A 16,120-nucleotide genomic window follows, 5' to 3' on the forward strand; every position below is an offset into this window, starting at 1 on the left:
TCTGAGTTTACATTCACCAAAGGCATTTATTAATTTATTTATATATTTATTTATATATTTATTTATAATCACAATTTTTTGCATGGATTTACTTCTATAGACTTTTATATATATAAGTTTTTTTTTTTTTCCCTAAAAATATTCTTTTTTATTTATTTTTATTTTTTCATTAATGTAATAAAAAATAAGTAGCACTGTGCCAAATGGCAAAAAGAAAATGGCCTTGTCATGAAGGGTGTAAAACCTTCCGGAGCTAAGGTAAGTTAAGCCCTATCAGTCCCGAAAATGTGATGATGTATGCATTTGGGTAGACTACAAATTCTAAACATATAATGTACAGAACTGAGACATTGCCAAAAAAAATGAAAGGGGTTTAGGGAGAGAAAAGCTCCGGGACTAACATGATTCATGACAGATTGGGCAAAATCAACGACGACATACATGGTGCAAGTTATACTTAACATCACACAATGTTTCCAGGGTCAAAAAGTGTTCTTCACTAGGGATGAGCTCGGTGTTCGACTCGAACATCGGCTGTTTGCCCTTTGGCGAGGCCAGAACTCTGTGGGCCGTCCGCGCCAAATTCGTGTGGCACTCACGACCCACAATGCACTGCGCCATTGCATTGGATTGCTGGCTCATGATTGGCCAAGCATGCACTGTGACCCGCATGCTTGGCCAATCACAGCGCCGGCAGCGAGGAGAGCCATAATTGGCCACAGGCATGATGCCTGTGGCCAATTCTAGCTCAGTAGGTTCAGTACATGCCCCACAGTATATAAGGGCACCAGCACAGCGGCCTTGTGTAGTGTGTTCCGGCGTGCAGGGACAGTGTGTTCTTTTCTTGTGCATCTGCAGGAGTTAGTGGGTGTTGTGTGCCTCCAGCACAGCACAGTATACACCTGTATCTACCCTTTATTGCTGTTGTTCTCTAATAGAGCCATCTGCAGGAGTTAGTGGGTGTTGTGTGCCTCCAGCACAGTATACACCTGTATCTACCCTTTATTGCTGTTGTTCTCTAATAGAGCCATCTGCAGGAGTTAGTGGGTGTTGTGTGCCTCCAGCACAGTATACACCTGTATCTACCCTTTATTGCTGTTGTTCTCTAATAGAGCCATCTGCAGGAGTTAGTGGGTGTTGTGTGCCTCCAGCACAGTATACACCTGAAGATACCCCTTATTTCTGGTGTTGTCTGTTGCATATCTTGCATATTAGCCTTTAAAATTAGCACTTTTGATTTGAAACGCTCGAGTCCCGTAGACTTTAATAGGGTTTTAAAGTTCGTACGAATTTTCAGTCCGTTCGAAGGCTCTGGTGAGAACTGAACCGGGAGGTGTTCGGCTCATCCCTATTCTTCACAAACAAAATCTACCAAAAAAAAAAAGGTCTATTCAGCCAATAAAGAGAACCCCAATCAGATGAATTTCAGTCCCCTAGTAGAAGTTGTAGGAATATGACCACATACTCAGCCCTTTGTAAGTTCAGATCTCTTGTAGCTGTACTGTATGATGCACTGTCTATGCAGATGACCCAATAAATGGACAGACAAACTAGATAAGCAAATCCAATCTTCACCTGATGAAATCTCTTAGCCCTTGTACACACGGTCGGAGATTCCGACGGAATGTGTCCTATCGGACCGGTTTGTCGGATAATCCGACTGTGTGTGGTTTGCATCGGAATGTTTCTGTCTGACCCAATTTTCCAACTTGTTGGAAATATTTTCCGACAAACTGGTCCGATCGGACATACTCCGATCATGTGTAGAGAATTTTGATCGAACGAAGTGCCACGCATGCTCAGATCAAATTCCTACATCAAAGCTATTGGCTACTAGCCTGAATGTAGTCCCATCGTAACGAAATAACGTTATCACGTTCTGAAAGATCGGATTTTTCGACAACTTAGTCCGACCGTGTGTATACAACAGTTTCGGACAAGATCCGACGGACAAAATCAGACGGATTTGGTAGTCGAAATCTCCGACCGTGTGTACTGGGGCTTACACTTTCAGCAGAACTGAATAAAACGCAAGTAGCCAGTTGGGATAAGGTTGTCATGTTGAATGTCTCCTGTAAAACAGCATTCTCATGGAATGGAGACTTTCTCATGGAATTGCTTTCTCATGGAATGGAGACTTCTGCATGCCTTGTGTCCCTGTCTGTATAGATGTCATCCATTAAGAGGAAGTGGAACACGGAATGGAGGCATTGATCATGGGAAGGGATGAGGGAAATGTACAAGATGGGCTTAGCTGGAGCCCTCATGATTGACTGATATAGCAATTGTCAGTAGAACCTGGGAAGGACTCCCCCACTGAGGCTTCAGAGGCTTGGCAAGATGCCGCTTGATTTTTTCCCTGTCCCCCTGTACTGAGGCAGTGTTGGTCATGTATTAGCTCAGGATCAGGTAATGAAGAAAAATACTTGGGAACACATCTCAGTTAGTGAATCATGCAAATGCATTACATGTTCAGACAAAGACCCATGACAAGGGTACAGATAAGAATCATAAGGAAACAGTCCATTGTTGCCTGCCCAAAATATTGCCAAAATGTAGAATATTCAAGGACTTTCTAGGTTGTGCCCAACTGACATAAATACTGAAGTGTCCATCCATTACATTCCTGTTTGCTCACTTATTTTATTTTATTTTTTCAAAATAGCAATGTACTTTTTTACTAGCGTGTGAGATGACACGAGGGGTGCAACTGAGACACCCTGAAATCTTTCATTACAGCTTAGCTCCTACCCCTATAATATCCCCCTTCTTCCAGACTTTCCTTACTGCAGCTGAAGCTTATGAATCCTCTGGTGATAGATTAGCCCGGAGTGACTTGTAAAAGCTTTATCACATTCAGAACACTGAAATGGCTTCTCTCCAGTGTGACTCCTCTGGTGATAGATTAGCCCGGAGTGACCTATGAAAGCTTTATCACATTCAGAACACTGAAATGGCTTCTCTCCAGTGTGATTCCTCTGGTGTGCGATAAGAAATGACTTCTTGATAAAAGCTTTGTCACATTCAGAACACTGAAATGGCTTCACTCCAGTGTGAATCTTTTGGTGTGTATTAAGACTTGACTTATCTGTAAAAGCATTGCCACATTCAGAACACTGATATGGTTTCTCTCTGGTGTGGACCCTTGTGTGTTGGAAAAGGGCATCCCTCCCTATAAAAGCTTTATCACATTCAGAACACTGATATTGTTTCTCTCCAGTGTGAATCATCTGGTGCCTGATAAGATTTGACTTCTGTGCAAAAGCTTTGTCACATTCAGAACACTGATATGGCTTCTCTCCAGTGTGAATCCTCTGGTGTGTGATAAGATTTCTCTTTACTTTAAAAGCTTTGCTACATTCAGAACACTGATAGGGCTTCACTCCAGTGTGAATCATCTGGTGTGTGATAAGGTTATCTTTCTGTATAAAAGCTTTGTCACATTCTGAACATTGATAGGGCCTCTTTCCAGTGTGAATCATCTTGTGTGTGATAAGATTACCCTTCTGTGTAAAAGTTTTTCCACATTCAGAGCACTGATATGGCTTCTCTCCAGTGTGAATCTTCTGGTGTATGACAAGATTTGACTTAGATGTAAAAGCCTTGTCACATTGAGAACATTGATACGGCTTCTCTCCAGTGTGAACCTTCTGGTGTGTGATATGATTTGCCTCCATTGTAAAACCTTTATTATATTCCAAACAAGAAATATCTTCTGAAATGACTCCTCTTATGTATACACGGGTTGGACTTTATTGTAAAGCCATTGTCACTTCCAGAACACTGAAATGACGTCTTTCCTGTTGTCCTCGGAGGATGGATCAATCTTGAAGAGGCTCCAAAACACCTACAACATTTAGAACACTGATATGGCTTGAATCCTACGTGAATCCTCCACTCAACGGCAAAACATACTTTCCGTCACTTAAGACAATCATATGGCTCGTTTCTCATCTGACTTAGTCATATTTTTTAAGACAAGGATGTCCAAAAACTTGAGCCATCAATCCACCTAAACAGAAAAAATAAATAAAAAGTCAGAATTCTATATAAAGTGTTAAATAAAAAGTTACCTTCTATTTTTACATTCATTATTAAATATATGTTATATATAGAAGGAATATGTACAATATTACACATGTTTAAATATTTGTACTCTATTTTATTGAGGACACTCTGTTATTCCCATTGGCTGGTAAAGATGACAATTTATTACAATTTCCTGCAGGAGAATCTCATTCTTTGTTCTCATTTAGAGCATTGTGCTGCATAGTGATTGGGGGAGGGGGATGTGCTTGGAAATGACTTGTGGGCATGTTTCACAAATCTGAAAACCCAAACATTGCAGATGCAAATAGAAACCCCATTGAAGTCATTAAGAGGAAAATGTAATAACCAAGTTATACTCACCAGTAATATCTTTCCAGAAGTCTTTCAAGACAACATCTGAGAGAGGAGACTCGTCCTCCCATTCCCAGGAAACATTGCGTCTCCCAATCTTTTAAAAGGTCTGTCTCCATATAGCCCTTCAATTCGGTCTGAGTACCTTAGGCCCAGTGTTGGGACAAGCAGTCCTATCAGGAGGACCTGATCGGAAAGGTCCATGCAGCCCCATCAGGAGGACCTGATCGGAAAGGTCCATGCAGCCCCATCAGGAGGACCTGATCGGAAAGGTCCATGCAGCCCCATCAGGAGGACCTGATCGGAAAGGTCCATGCAGCCCCATCAGGAGGACCTGATCGGAAAGGTCCATGCAGCCCCATCAGGAGGACCTGATCGGAAAGGTCCATGCAGCCCCATCAGGAGGACCTGATCGGAAAGGTCCATGCAGCCCCATCAGGAGGACCTGATCGGAAAGGTCCATGCAGCCCCATCAGGAGGACCTGATCGGAAAGGTCCATGCAGCCCCATCAGGAGGACCTGATCGGAAAGGTCCATGCAGCCCCATCAGGAGGACCTGATCGGAAAGGTCCATGCAGCCCCATCAGGAGGACCTGATCGGAAAGGTCCATGCAGCCCCATCAGGAGGACCTGATCGGAAAGGTCCATGCAGCCCCATCAGGAGGACCTGATCGGAAAGGTCCATGCAGCCCCATCAGGAGGACCTGATCGGAAAGGTCCATGCAGCCCCATCAGGAGGACCTGATCGGAAAGGTCCATGCAGCCCCATCAGGAGGACCTGATCGGAAAGGTCCATGCAGCCCCATCAGGAGGATCTGATCGGAAAGGTCCATGCAGCCCCATCAGGAGGACCTGATCGGAAAGGTCCATGCAGCCCCATCAGGAGGATCTGATCGGAAAGGTCCATGCAGCCCCATCAGGAGGACCTGATCGGAAAGGTCCATGCAGCCCCATCAGGAGGACCTGATCGGAAAGGTCCATGCAGCCCCATCAGGAGCACCTGATCGGAAGGTCCATCGGAAGGTCCGTGCAGCCCCATCAGGAGGACCTGATCGGAAGGTCCATGCAGCCCTATGGAAAGGCTGATGTAAAATGGACTGTTTGCACCTGTCTGATACTTCAGGGCAAAGATCCTTACAGATGGGAAGAATACTCTTGCTTGGACCATGTTTAGGATCAGACCTAAATACCTTAGACTTTGAGCTGGTCTCAAGACTGACTTTTCGGTATTTATGATCCAGCCTAAGCTTTTCAAATACCGCACTGTGTATCTTATGCTCCGTTCTAGAGCCTGTACTGAGTGATCTCTGAGCAGGAGGTCGTCCAGATTAGAGATGGCTTTGCGGTTCACCCGAATGTTGCACGTTCGTGGACTTCCGGCGCTGTTCGCTGCGGCCATATTTGTTTACATTGTGAAGAACTTTGACCCATGACACATCCATCATGGGGTACAGGACAGCCAATTGAGACATTTCAGCATATGGACAATTAGACATTCCCCCTACCTTATAAATAGACCTGATCTGGCGGCCATTTTAAATTCTGTCTTTTGTCAGTGTAGGGAGAGGTTGCTGTGTGGAGCAGGGACAGACTGTAGTGACACAAATCGCTATCGATTAGGTCCACAAAAGTCCTTTTAAGGACTGGTATAGGTGTACAGTATATAGGGTTGTACACGTATAATATACTTTCTTTCAAATATAGAAAGTATATTATGGTGTACTGCTGACTGCTGTGCTGCCCGATTCTGCAGCTGTCTTTTATCAGTGTAGGGACTGAGGGACAGTTTGGTGTTCTGATCAGGGACAGTCTGCAAATCACTTGCTACTAGGTCCACAAAGGTCCTTTTATAGGTGTACAGTATATATGCTTGTACATGTATAATATACTTTCTTTCAAATATAGAAGTCATATTATAGTGCACTGCAGTGCTGCTGACCAATTCTGCAGCTGTCGTTTCTCAGTGTAGAGAGGGACAGTGTGGTTTTTGGAGCCGGGACAGTCTGCAATTCACTAGCTACTAGCTATCTACTATTAGGTCCACAAGGGTCCTTTTAAGGACTGGTATAGGTGTACTATCTGGTGTGCAGTATATAGTGGTGTAATACACGTATAAAATACTTGTACATATAGAAAGCATAGTATAGTGCATTTCCACTGTGCAGCATTGTGACTGCTGGGCGGTTCTGCAGCGATACTACAAAGAGTGACAAACGCAAAAAAAAAAAAAAAGGATTATAACTGGTGTGATAGACCAGTGGCCCCCAAAAACGACAGATTGAAGCGGGGTATTATATACCTTCTTCCACATACATACTGCACTTCTCTAGAGACTTTAGTCACAGGGTCATTTAAAAAATGACAGGCAGAGGAAGAGGCAGGCCCTTCCGCAGGGGTGGCAGGGGTAGGGCAGGAGCAACAGGCTTGAGCCAAAGTCGCAAATTGCAGAAGGCGCGTGCGATTACATCAAAGGACGCACCAGACTTGGTGGAGTAGCTCATTCAGCCATACTCTTCTGCACCCTCCTCATCATCTCGATCTGCACCCTCTTCTTCACTTTCTGCTGTGTGCACCCCCAAAGACAATACCACCAACACCACCACCACCATATACCTTCCGCTTGAGTCACAGGAATTATTTTCTGATCCATCACAAGACATTGCCGATGAGCAGCCACTCTTGGTATTGGAACAGGAAGAGGAGGTAGCAACAACCGCCACTCAGCAGTCTGACGACAGTACCCAGATCAGCCCAAGGAGGAGGTTGGTCCCCGGTGTTGCTGCCTACTCCAAGATCTCTAATTATAGCGGTGGGGAAGGTGATGTCGATGATGTGTCTAGTGATGTCACGTGGGTGCCCACAAGAGAGGAAGAGGAGGGGAGTTCAGAGGGAAATATGGACTAGCAGATAGAGAAGAGAAGCAGGCAGAACTTAGATTGCACAGGAGGGACAAAGCAGACTGCTAATGTATCAGTGTCAGGTCACCTTGAGGCCAGGTGACAGATGCACACCATAGGGATCAGGAGTGCACCGCAAGGTTGTGGAACCTACGGCGGACTGCTGTGGACAGGGGTCAAGGTGATAAGGAAGGCAGGGCCACCAGAACACTAAGACGCATCCCACCAGGGTTAGAGCGTAAGATTCCCTGGGGCGCGGAGTCTAAGAGCCAGCAGGTGTTCACCAGAGCCTCTAGTGGTGAGGACTTGGCTGCAACTGGCTCCAGGTCACGACCCCCAGGGTCCCCCAGCTCGCACCCACAGTAGGTAACAGGAGGATAGGGATGGTGAGGGACAAAGCCAAGGTCGGGGCCACAAGCAGACAGGAATAGTCAGGGACATGCCAAAAGGTCAGGATCACAGGCAAACAGGGATAGTCAAGGACACGCCAAAGTCGGTAACAAAACAACAGAAGAGCACACAGCAGGTAACAGGAAGCTGAACACACAAAGGTTGATCAGCAGGGTTGGCCTGCAGTGCACAGGTTAATATAGAGTTCTCTGATAGGAGCTAGGGTGGAGTCATACCAGAGGATGGATTACAAAAGCAGTCAGGTGAGGGTCGGCTGGTCTCTAGAGATGAACACATGGAGACAGGTAAGCAGACAAACACTATTGCAAAACCATGACAATAAGGAGCGAGGCATCAACCATGTATGGTCACATCTGGCGCTCCCAGGACGCCGGCACATGGCTCTGCAGTGTGGGCTTTTTTAACGTGCCCGCTGCTGACAATAGTGTTGCCATCTGCAGCCTTTGCAGTCAATGCATAAGTCGCGGTAAGCCCAACACTCACCTAGGGACGGCCGCCTTAAGAAGGCACATGCTCCAGCAGAAACGTGCAGTTAACGATTACCTGTACGAACTCTGAACAGGTTCTGGGGGGCTTTTTTTTTTCACCGCGCCAGTGGCTGCTCATGCACGACGCATGCAGACTTCTGCAGCCATTTTATTAGATCACCAAACTGGTCAGTCGCAGCCATGGCGCCATCAGTGACATGGTACTTTATGCCTTCTTTATGGAGTGTGCATTGCGTTGTGTCATTAACCACTTTCAGACCGGACCATTTTGCTGGTAAATGACCAGAGGTCTTTTTACACTTTGGCACTGCGCTGCTTTAACTGGTAATTGCGCGGTCATGCAATGTTGTACCCAAACAAAATTTGCGTCCTTTTCTTCCCACAAATAGAGCTTTCTTTTGATGGTATTTGATTGCCTCTGCGATTTTTATTTTTTGCGATATAAACGTAAAAAGACCGCAAATTTTGAAAAAAAATGATATTTTCTACTTTTTGTTATTAGAAAAATCCAATAAACTCAATTTTAGTCATACATTTAGGCCAAAATGTATTCAGCCACATGTCTTTGGTAAAAAAAAAGTCAATAATTGTATATTTATTGGTTTGCGCAAAAGTTGTCACATCTACAAACTAAGGTACGTTTTCTGGAATTTACGCAGCTTTTAGTTTACGACTGCCTATCTCATTTCTTGAGGTGCTAAAATGGCAGGGCAGTAAACCCCCCCAAATGACCCCATTTTGGAAAGTAGACACCCTAAGGAAATTGATAAGTGGCATGTTGAGCCCATTGAATATTTTATTTTTTTGCCTCAAGCGATTGAATAATGACAAAAAAATGTTTTTTTTTTTTACACAAAGTTGTCACTAAATGATATATTGCTCACACATGCTATGGGCATATGTGAAATGACACCCCAAAATAAATTCTGCTGCTTCTCCTGAGTACGGGGATACCACATATGTGGGACTTTTTGGGAGCCTAGCCGCGTACGGGGCCCCGAAAGCCAAGAACCGCCTTCAGGTTTTCTAAGGGCGTAAATATTTGACTTCACTCCTCACTACCTATTACAGTTTTGAAGGCCATAAAATGCCAACATGGCACAAAACCCCCACAAATGACCCCATTTTAGAAAGTAGACACCCCAAGCTATTTGCTGAGAGGCATGTTGAGTCCATGGAATATTTTATATTTTGCCACAAGTTGCGGGAAAATTACAAACTTTTTTTTTTTTTTTTTTTCACAAAGTTGTCACTAAATGATATATTGCTCACGCATGCCATGGGCATATGTGAAATGACACCCCAAAATAAATTCTGCTGCTTCTCCTGAGTACGGGGATACCACATATGTGGGACTTTTTGGGAGCCTAGCCGCGTACGGGGCCCCGAAAACCAAGCACCGCCTTCAGGCTTTCTAAGGGCGTTACAGTTTTGAAGGCCATAAAATGCCAAGATGGCACAACCCCCCCCAAATGACCCCATTTTGGAAAGTAGACACCCCTAAATTTAGGGGTACACTAGTGAGACTAGGTAATAAATGGCGGGTGCCCTGAAACTATAAAAAAATAACTAACCAACCAGCGTCACCTGTAACAGTTATATGGTGATCACTGGTGAAAGGGTTAACTAGGGGGCAATCAGGGGGCTTTATGCGGTAGTATATGGGGGTCCCTGGCGCTATAAAAAGCTGCGGCGAACCTAAATACCTACCTGCCCAACTAGCGTCACCTGTGACACTAATACGGCGATCAGAAAAATGATCGCTTATTAGGCTGGGTTCACACTGGAGCGATGCGGAAACGCCGCGAATCCGCGGCGGGTTCCCGCATCGCATGCCTCCCGGCGGCAGTTCACACTGCCCTATGCGAACTGCTGGGAGTGTCAGTGAAATGTTACTGACACCCCCAGATCAGTTCGCATATCGCAGTGCGATCTGCAAACTCGGATCGCATGGTGTGAACACCCATGCGATCCGATTCTGCTGCGGGCCAAAAAAAGGGTCCCGTGCGAATTTGCGGCGGGTGTGGCGGGTGCGGCGGGTGCGGCGAATGGCTGAACTCGAATCGCACAGAGATCGGATGTGATTTGCACTGCAGTGCGGTGCGAATCACATTCGTTCTCATAAACCGCTGCAATGTGAACCCAGCCTTAGTGACACTGGCGACGGGGGGTGATCACGGGGTTAAACCTTTATTGGGGGGGTTAGGGGGGTACATTAGAACTAAAGGGGGCTAACCCTAACTGCCCTAACAGTTATTACATTCACAAATGACACCAATGCAAAAAAAAAAAAAAAAAAAAAAAAATGACATTGGTGTCACTGTGACTGGGGGGCAGGGGTAATTGGGGGGGGTGATCGGGGGGTAAAGGGGGGGTGTGAGTGTGCCTGGCATGTTCTACTGTGTGTGTAGAGTGTTGGTGCAACTCACCGATCCGCTCTCCTCCGTGTCGGAACGAAAAATACCGACACGGAGGAGAGAATACATCACTTCCTCTCCTGTGTTTACATTACAGGAGAGGAAGTGATGTCACGGGGGATTTCTATTCGTCGGGAGCGATCGCGAGGGGGTGGCCATGAATGAATGGCTGCCCCCTCGTTCCGGATCGCTCCCGGACGAAAACCGACCGCCGCAGGCACCGGGCGGGGGCCCGATCGGGCCCCCGACCCGCGGGAGGCAAGGGACGTACATGTAAGCCCTTATGCCTGCCCGTGCCATTCTGCCGACGTACATCGGCGTGCGGCGGTCGGCAACTGGTTAATCAAGTCGTGGAGGAGCAGGAAGATGGAGGAAGTCGCAATGCTGGATGAATTCCCAGGGGGGGCTACTCTCAGACAAATCAACAACAGGAGTCTGAAGAGGAGTCAGAGGAGGATGGTGCCAGTGCGGGTGAGGAGGAGCAAGAAGAGCATGCTTTAAACCAGGGATATGCAATTAATGGACCTCCAGCTGTTGTAAAACTACAACTCCCATCATGCCTCTGCCTCTGGGTGTCATGCTTGTGGCTGTCAGTGTCTTGCTATGCCTCATGGGACTTGTAGTTCTGAAACAGCTGGAGGCCCACTAATTGCATATGCCTGCTTTAAAGCTTTCTGGGATCCCTGTTATGCGTGGATGGGGAGAGGAGAACGAGGAGGACGACATTATCCTGGATGATGAGCAGGAGCCTGACCACCACACCGCTTCCAGTTTAGTGCAAATGGGGGCCTTCATGCTCCAGTGTTTTAACAGGGACCCCGTATAAAAAGCATAAAGGTCAAGTACCAGTTCTGGGTAGCAACGTACTAGACCCCCGGTAAAAACACAAAATGGCGGAAATGTTACCACCATCACAGAGGGCTGTCAGAATGGAGCACTTCCAGGCCTTGCTTCGAGAAATGCTGCATTCTGCTTTTGTGTGCGCTGGCAGAGGAGGAATTCCCACTCCCAGAGAAAGAGTTGCGGGTACCAATCCAACAGCGCCTGCAAGAAGAGGGACGCTCTGAGGAGTGATGAACCCCTGGACTACTGGGTGGGCAGGCTTGACCTCTGGCCAGGGCTTGCCCAATTTGCAATGGAACTGTTGGCTTGCCCCTCATCCAGTGTCCTGTCCGAAAGGATGTTCAGTGCAGCAGGGGGGGGATCGTGACTGATAAGCGTACTCGCCTAGCTTACAACAGTGTTGACTACCTGACATTTATAAAAATGAATGAGGCATGGATCTCAGAGGAATTCAACACATGTGACCAGTAGACCATGTATATGCATAACTCTATAAACGATTTATTTAATCGAGCACATGGACCTTTTTTCTACCTTTGGCTCACTTCCTTCTACAAAAAAAAGTACACCGTACGATATGCCCGTACACTCCTGTTTGAAGCGGTTGAGCGGTTTCATCTTTTTGGGTCCCGCAGCGAGTTGCTGGTATCAATGCTGCTGTCAGTGCTCTCTATCACGGTGCTGGAGGGAGTGCTCTCTATCACGGTGCTGGAGGGAGTGCTCTCTATCACGGTGCTGGAGGGAGTGCTCTCTATCACGGTGCTGGAGGGAGTGCTCTCTATCACGGTGCTGGAGGGAGTGCTCTCTATCACGGTGCTGGAGGGAGTGCTCTCTATCACGGTGCTGGAGGGAGTGCTCTCTATCACGGTGCTGGAGTGAGTGCTCTCTATCACGGTGCTGGAGTGAGTGCTCTCTATCACGGTACTGGAGTGAGTGCTCTCTATCTCGGTGCTGGTGTGGTCTCAGTGCCCTCTATCTCGGTGCTGGTGTGGTCTCAGTGCCCTCTATCTCGGTGCTGGTGTGGTCTCAGTGCCCTCTATCTCGGTGCTGGTGTGGTCTCAGTGCCCTCTATCTCGGTGCTGGTGTGGTCTCAGTGCCCTCTATCTCGGTGCTGGTGTGGTCTCAGTGCCCTCTATCTCGGTGCTGGTGTGGTCTCAGTGCCCTCTATCTGGGTGCTAGTGTGATCTCAGTGCTCTATCACGGTGCTAGTGTGGTGTCAGTGCTCTCTATCACGGTGCTGGTGTCAGTGCTCTCTATCACGGTGCTGGTGTCAGTGCTCTCTATCACGGTGCTGGTGTCAGTGCTCTCTATCACGGTGCTGGTGTCAGTGCTCTCTATCACGGTGCTGGTGTCAGTGCTCTCTATCACTGTGCTGGTGTCAGTGCTCTCTATCACGGTGCTGGTGTCAGTGCTCTCTATCACGGTGCTGGTGTCAGTGCTCTCTATCACGGTGCTGGTGTCAGTGCTCTCTATCACGGTGCTGGTGTCAGTGCTCTCTATCACGGTGCTGGTGTCAGTGCTCTCTATCACGGTGCTGGTGTCAGTGCTCTCTATCACGGTGCTGGTGTCAGTGCTCTCTATCACGGTGCTGGTGTCAGTGCTCTCTATCATGGTGCTGGTGTCAGTGCTCTCTATCACGGTGCTGGTGTCAGTGCTCTCTATCACGGTGCTGGTGTCAGTGCTCTCTATCACGGTGCTGGTGTGGTGTCAGTGATCTCTATCTCGGTGTTGGTGTAGTCGCATTGCCCTCTATCTCAGTGCTGGTGTGGTCTCATTGCCCTCTATCTCATTGCTGGTGTGGTCTCAGTGCCCTCTATCTCATTGCTGGTGTGGTCTCAGTGCTCTATCACAGTGCTGGTCTCAGTGCTCTCTATCTCAGTTCTGGTGTGATCTTAGTGCCGTCTATCTCGGTGCTGGTGTCAGTGCTCTCTATCACGGTGCTGGTGTCAGTGCTCTCTATCTCGGTGCTGGTGTCAGTGCTCTCTATCTCGGTGCTGGTGTCAGTGCTCTCTATCTCGGTGCTGGTGTGGTCTTAGTGCCGTCTATCTCGGTGCTAGTGTGGTCTCAGTGCTCTCCATCACAGTGCTGGTGTCAGTGCTCTCTATCACGGTACTGGTGTGGTCTCAGTGCTCTCTATCTCGGTGCTGGTGTGGTCTCAGTGCTCTATCATGGTGCTGGTGTCAGTGCTCTCTATCACGGTACTGGTGTGGTGTCAGTGCTCTCTCTCGGTGCTGGTGTTGTCTCAGTGCTCTCTATCACGGTGCTGGTGTGGTCTCAGTGCTCTCTATCACGGTGCTGGTGTGGTCTCAGTGCTCTCTATCACGGTGCTGGTGTGGTCTCAGTGCTCTCTATCACGGTGCTGGTGTGGTCTCAGTGCTCGCTCTCTCTCTCTATATATCACGGTGCTGGTGTGGTCTCAGTGCTCTCTATCACGGTGCTGGTGTCAGTGGGACACTGGCACAGGACTGAGCTGCCCTGACTGTGGCACTTCTCATCTCCTGCAACCCCCTTCATAGCTTGCCCTGACCTTGCCTCTCCTCCATGGCCTTCATGCGCTCCTGAATTGTCAAAATTTCACAGGTAAAAAAAAAAAAGAACGCTTGTCGTTGTCGATCCCAGTTTCACTTAATACTTTTGTTATATCAGTGTCCATGTTGTGGGACTATGTGTGCACAGCTAGTAAGTACTTTGTGGCTGAAAATATGACCTGGAGGTTTTTAAGGTTCGCCATTAAAGTCAATGGGGCCCACCGCAAACTTTGCGGTTCGCAAACTTTTTGCCACGTTCGTGGTTCACGTTTGCGAAACGTCCTGTCGGAAGTTCGTCCATCACTAGCCCATATACCCAAGCACCAGGATCCCTTGGGCCCTTAAAGACCCAGTACTGGTGCTAGGACCTTTGTGAACACCCGGGGAGCTGTAGCAAGCCCGAAGGGTAGAGCCACAAACTGAAAATGACGTTCTTCTACTGCAAAACATAGGGACCTCTGATGAGGCTGAAAGATAGGTACGTGTAACTACGCATTCTTTATATCGATGGAAACTAGAAAGTCTCCCCTCTGGAGTGAGGTTACTACTGAGCAGACAGACTCCATCTGAAAGAACTGTATCAATAGATACTTGTTCAAAGACCTTTGGTCCAAAATCGGCCTTGTGTCCCCCGTTTGGTTTCTGAACCATAAACAGGTTTGAGTAAAACCCGGTGCCCCTTTCAAATACAGGAACCTCTACAATCCCTTCTTGATGCCCTAGATAATGTAGTGCCTGAAGCAATATGTTTCTTTTTTTGAAGGATCTTAGAAACCTCTGAGGGGGAACCCCCCCGCAACTCCATCTTCTAACCGCGAGATATAATTGAGGTGACCCACTCGTCCGGAATTGTTTTCTGTCCAAATGTTTCCAAAGTGCAGCAGTCTTCCCCCCATCCGATGGAGTGGGGGCGTCCCCTCAAATGGAGGGCTTGGTGGTGGTTTTAGAAGAATTTTGGACCCAGGATTTTTTCTGGCCCTGGCCTTTTGGCTTGCCCCTGGCCCTAGTGCCCTGTTGGCGGCGGAACCGCCCTGACGCTAAGACATTTAAGGAAGCAGTCCCTGGGTTTTTGAACAAGGGATGTCTGGTGCTTTTCTTCACAGGAAGTAGAGAACTCTTTTCTCTGGAAATCCTTTGGATATATTTGTCCAAGTGATCACCGAATAAACGTTCCCCATGAAACGGGAAACCTGCCAATAACTTGTTACAAGGAAGCTCGGCTGACCAGTTCTTAAGCCATAAAAGTCTGCAAATATGTACAGACAACAGAGCCAGACGAGAAACCTGCTGTATTGAATCCTTTAAAGCATCAACACCAAAACAAAGCACTGGAGGAATATCTGTCCTACTTTCAGGCAGATCATCCTCCTGGTTGGGCCTATCAGGCCATCTGACCAGACCCTTTACGGCCCGGCAAATACCAATTGCTGCGACAGCTGGCCTAATATCTGAACTTGCCAAAGAAAAGTCTTTAATAATAACTCCAATTTCTTGTCAACAGGGTCTTTCAAGCCCTGTGTGTTATCTACCATACAAGTTAAGTTCTTGTTTAAGGAAGAGACTGCTGCATCTACGGCTGGCATGCTCCATTTTTTTAATGAACTTTTTATCCATGGGATATAAAAAGGAAAGCCTCCAATCGGCGTACACCACCTGTTCCAACAGGGGATGTAGAGGGGAAGTCTGTGTGACCTAAAGAGGCCTCAGAGATCCCAAAGAGGACCAGGGGGGCTCCGTCAACTCTGCAAGAGACAACTTAAAGGCAGAATGAACCATTTTGGTCAGGGTCTGGATAAGAAGCCTCTGTGACTGAGAGGCAGACATCGACTTGATATCTTCTTGTCCAGATTGCTCGGAAGAAGACTCATCTGCCGGGCACTCCACCGAATCCTGAGCTTTAAGCTCTTCCCCATCCTCAACCCATTCCTGCTCCAGACTAGGAAACTCTGGGGAGGGGGATCTGTCAAGCTTCCTGCCACCCTGTAGGATGGAGGCAATTATGCCGGAAATCCTGTGCTCTAACCTGGCTAGGGCTGAGGACAGTTTGTCCTCAGTCATAAAGGGTGAAGCAGCTGAGTTGACTCAGCGGCTCAGATTTCCTGGAAGCCTCTGGTCCTTCAGGGACTACAACACTA

At 47.5% G+C, this 16,120-nt stretch overlaps 1 protein-coding gene across 2 annotated transcripts in view; it reads right to left on the minus strand.

Moving 5' to 3' along the window:
- Positions 1 to 2,545: 2,545 nt before the first annotated feature.
- The window catches only part of LOC143956815 (uncharacterized), a 155,518-nt gene continuing 141,943 nt past the window's right edge, over positions 2,546 to 16,120 (minus strand). For both annotated transcript variants that reach the window (XM_077466991.1, XM_077466990.1), the window contains exon 2: positions 2,546 to 4,012. In XM_077466991.1, coding sequence (XP_077323117.1) covers positions 2,784 to 3,677 — 894 coding nt within the window. In that variant the 5' untranslated portion in view covers positions 3,678 to 4,012 and the 3' untranslated portion in view covers positions 2,546 to 2,783. The remainder of the gene's footprint in view (positions 4,013 to 16,120) is intronic.

This window comes from Lithobates pipiens, unplaced genomic scaffold, assembly GCF_037356315.1.
Source record: "Lithobates pipiens isolate NorthernLeopardFrog02 unplaced genomic scaffold, aLitPip1_a1.2 Scaffold_41, whole genome shotgun sequence".
NCBI classification, from domain to species: domain Eukaryota; kingdom Metazoa; phylum Chordata; class Amphibia; order Anura; family Ranidae; genus Lithobates; species Lithobates pipiens.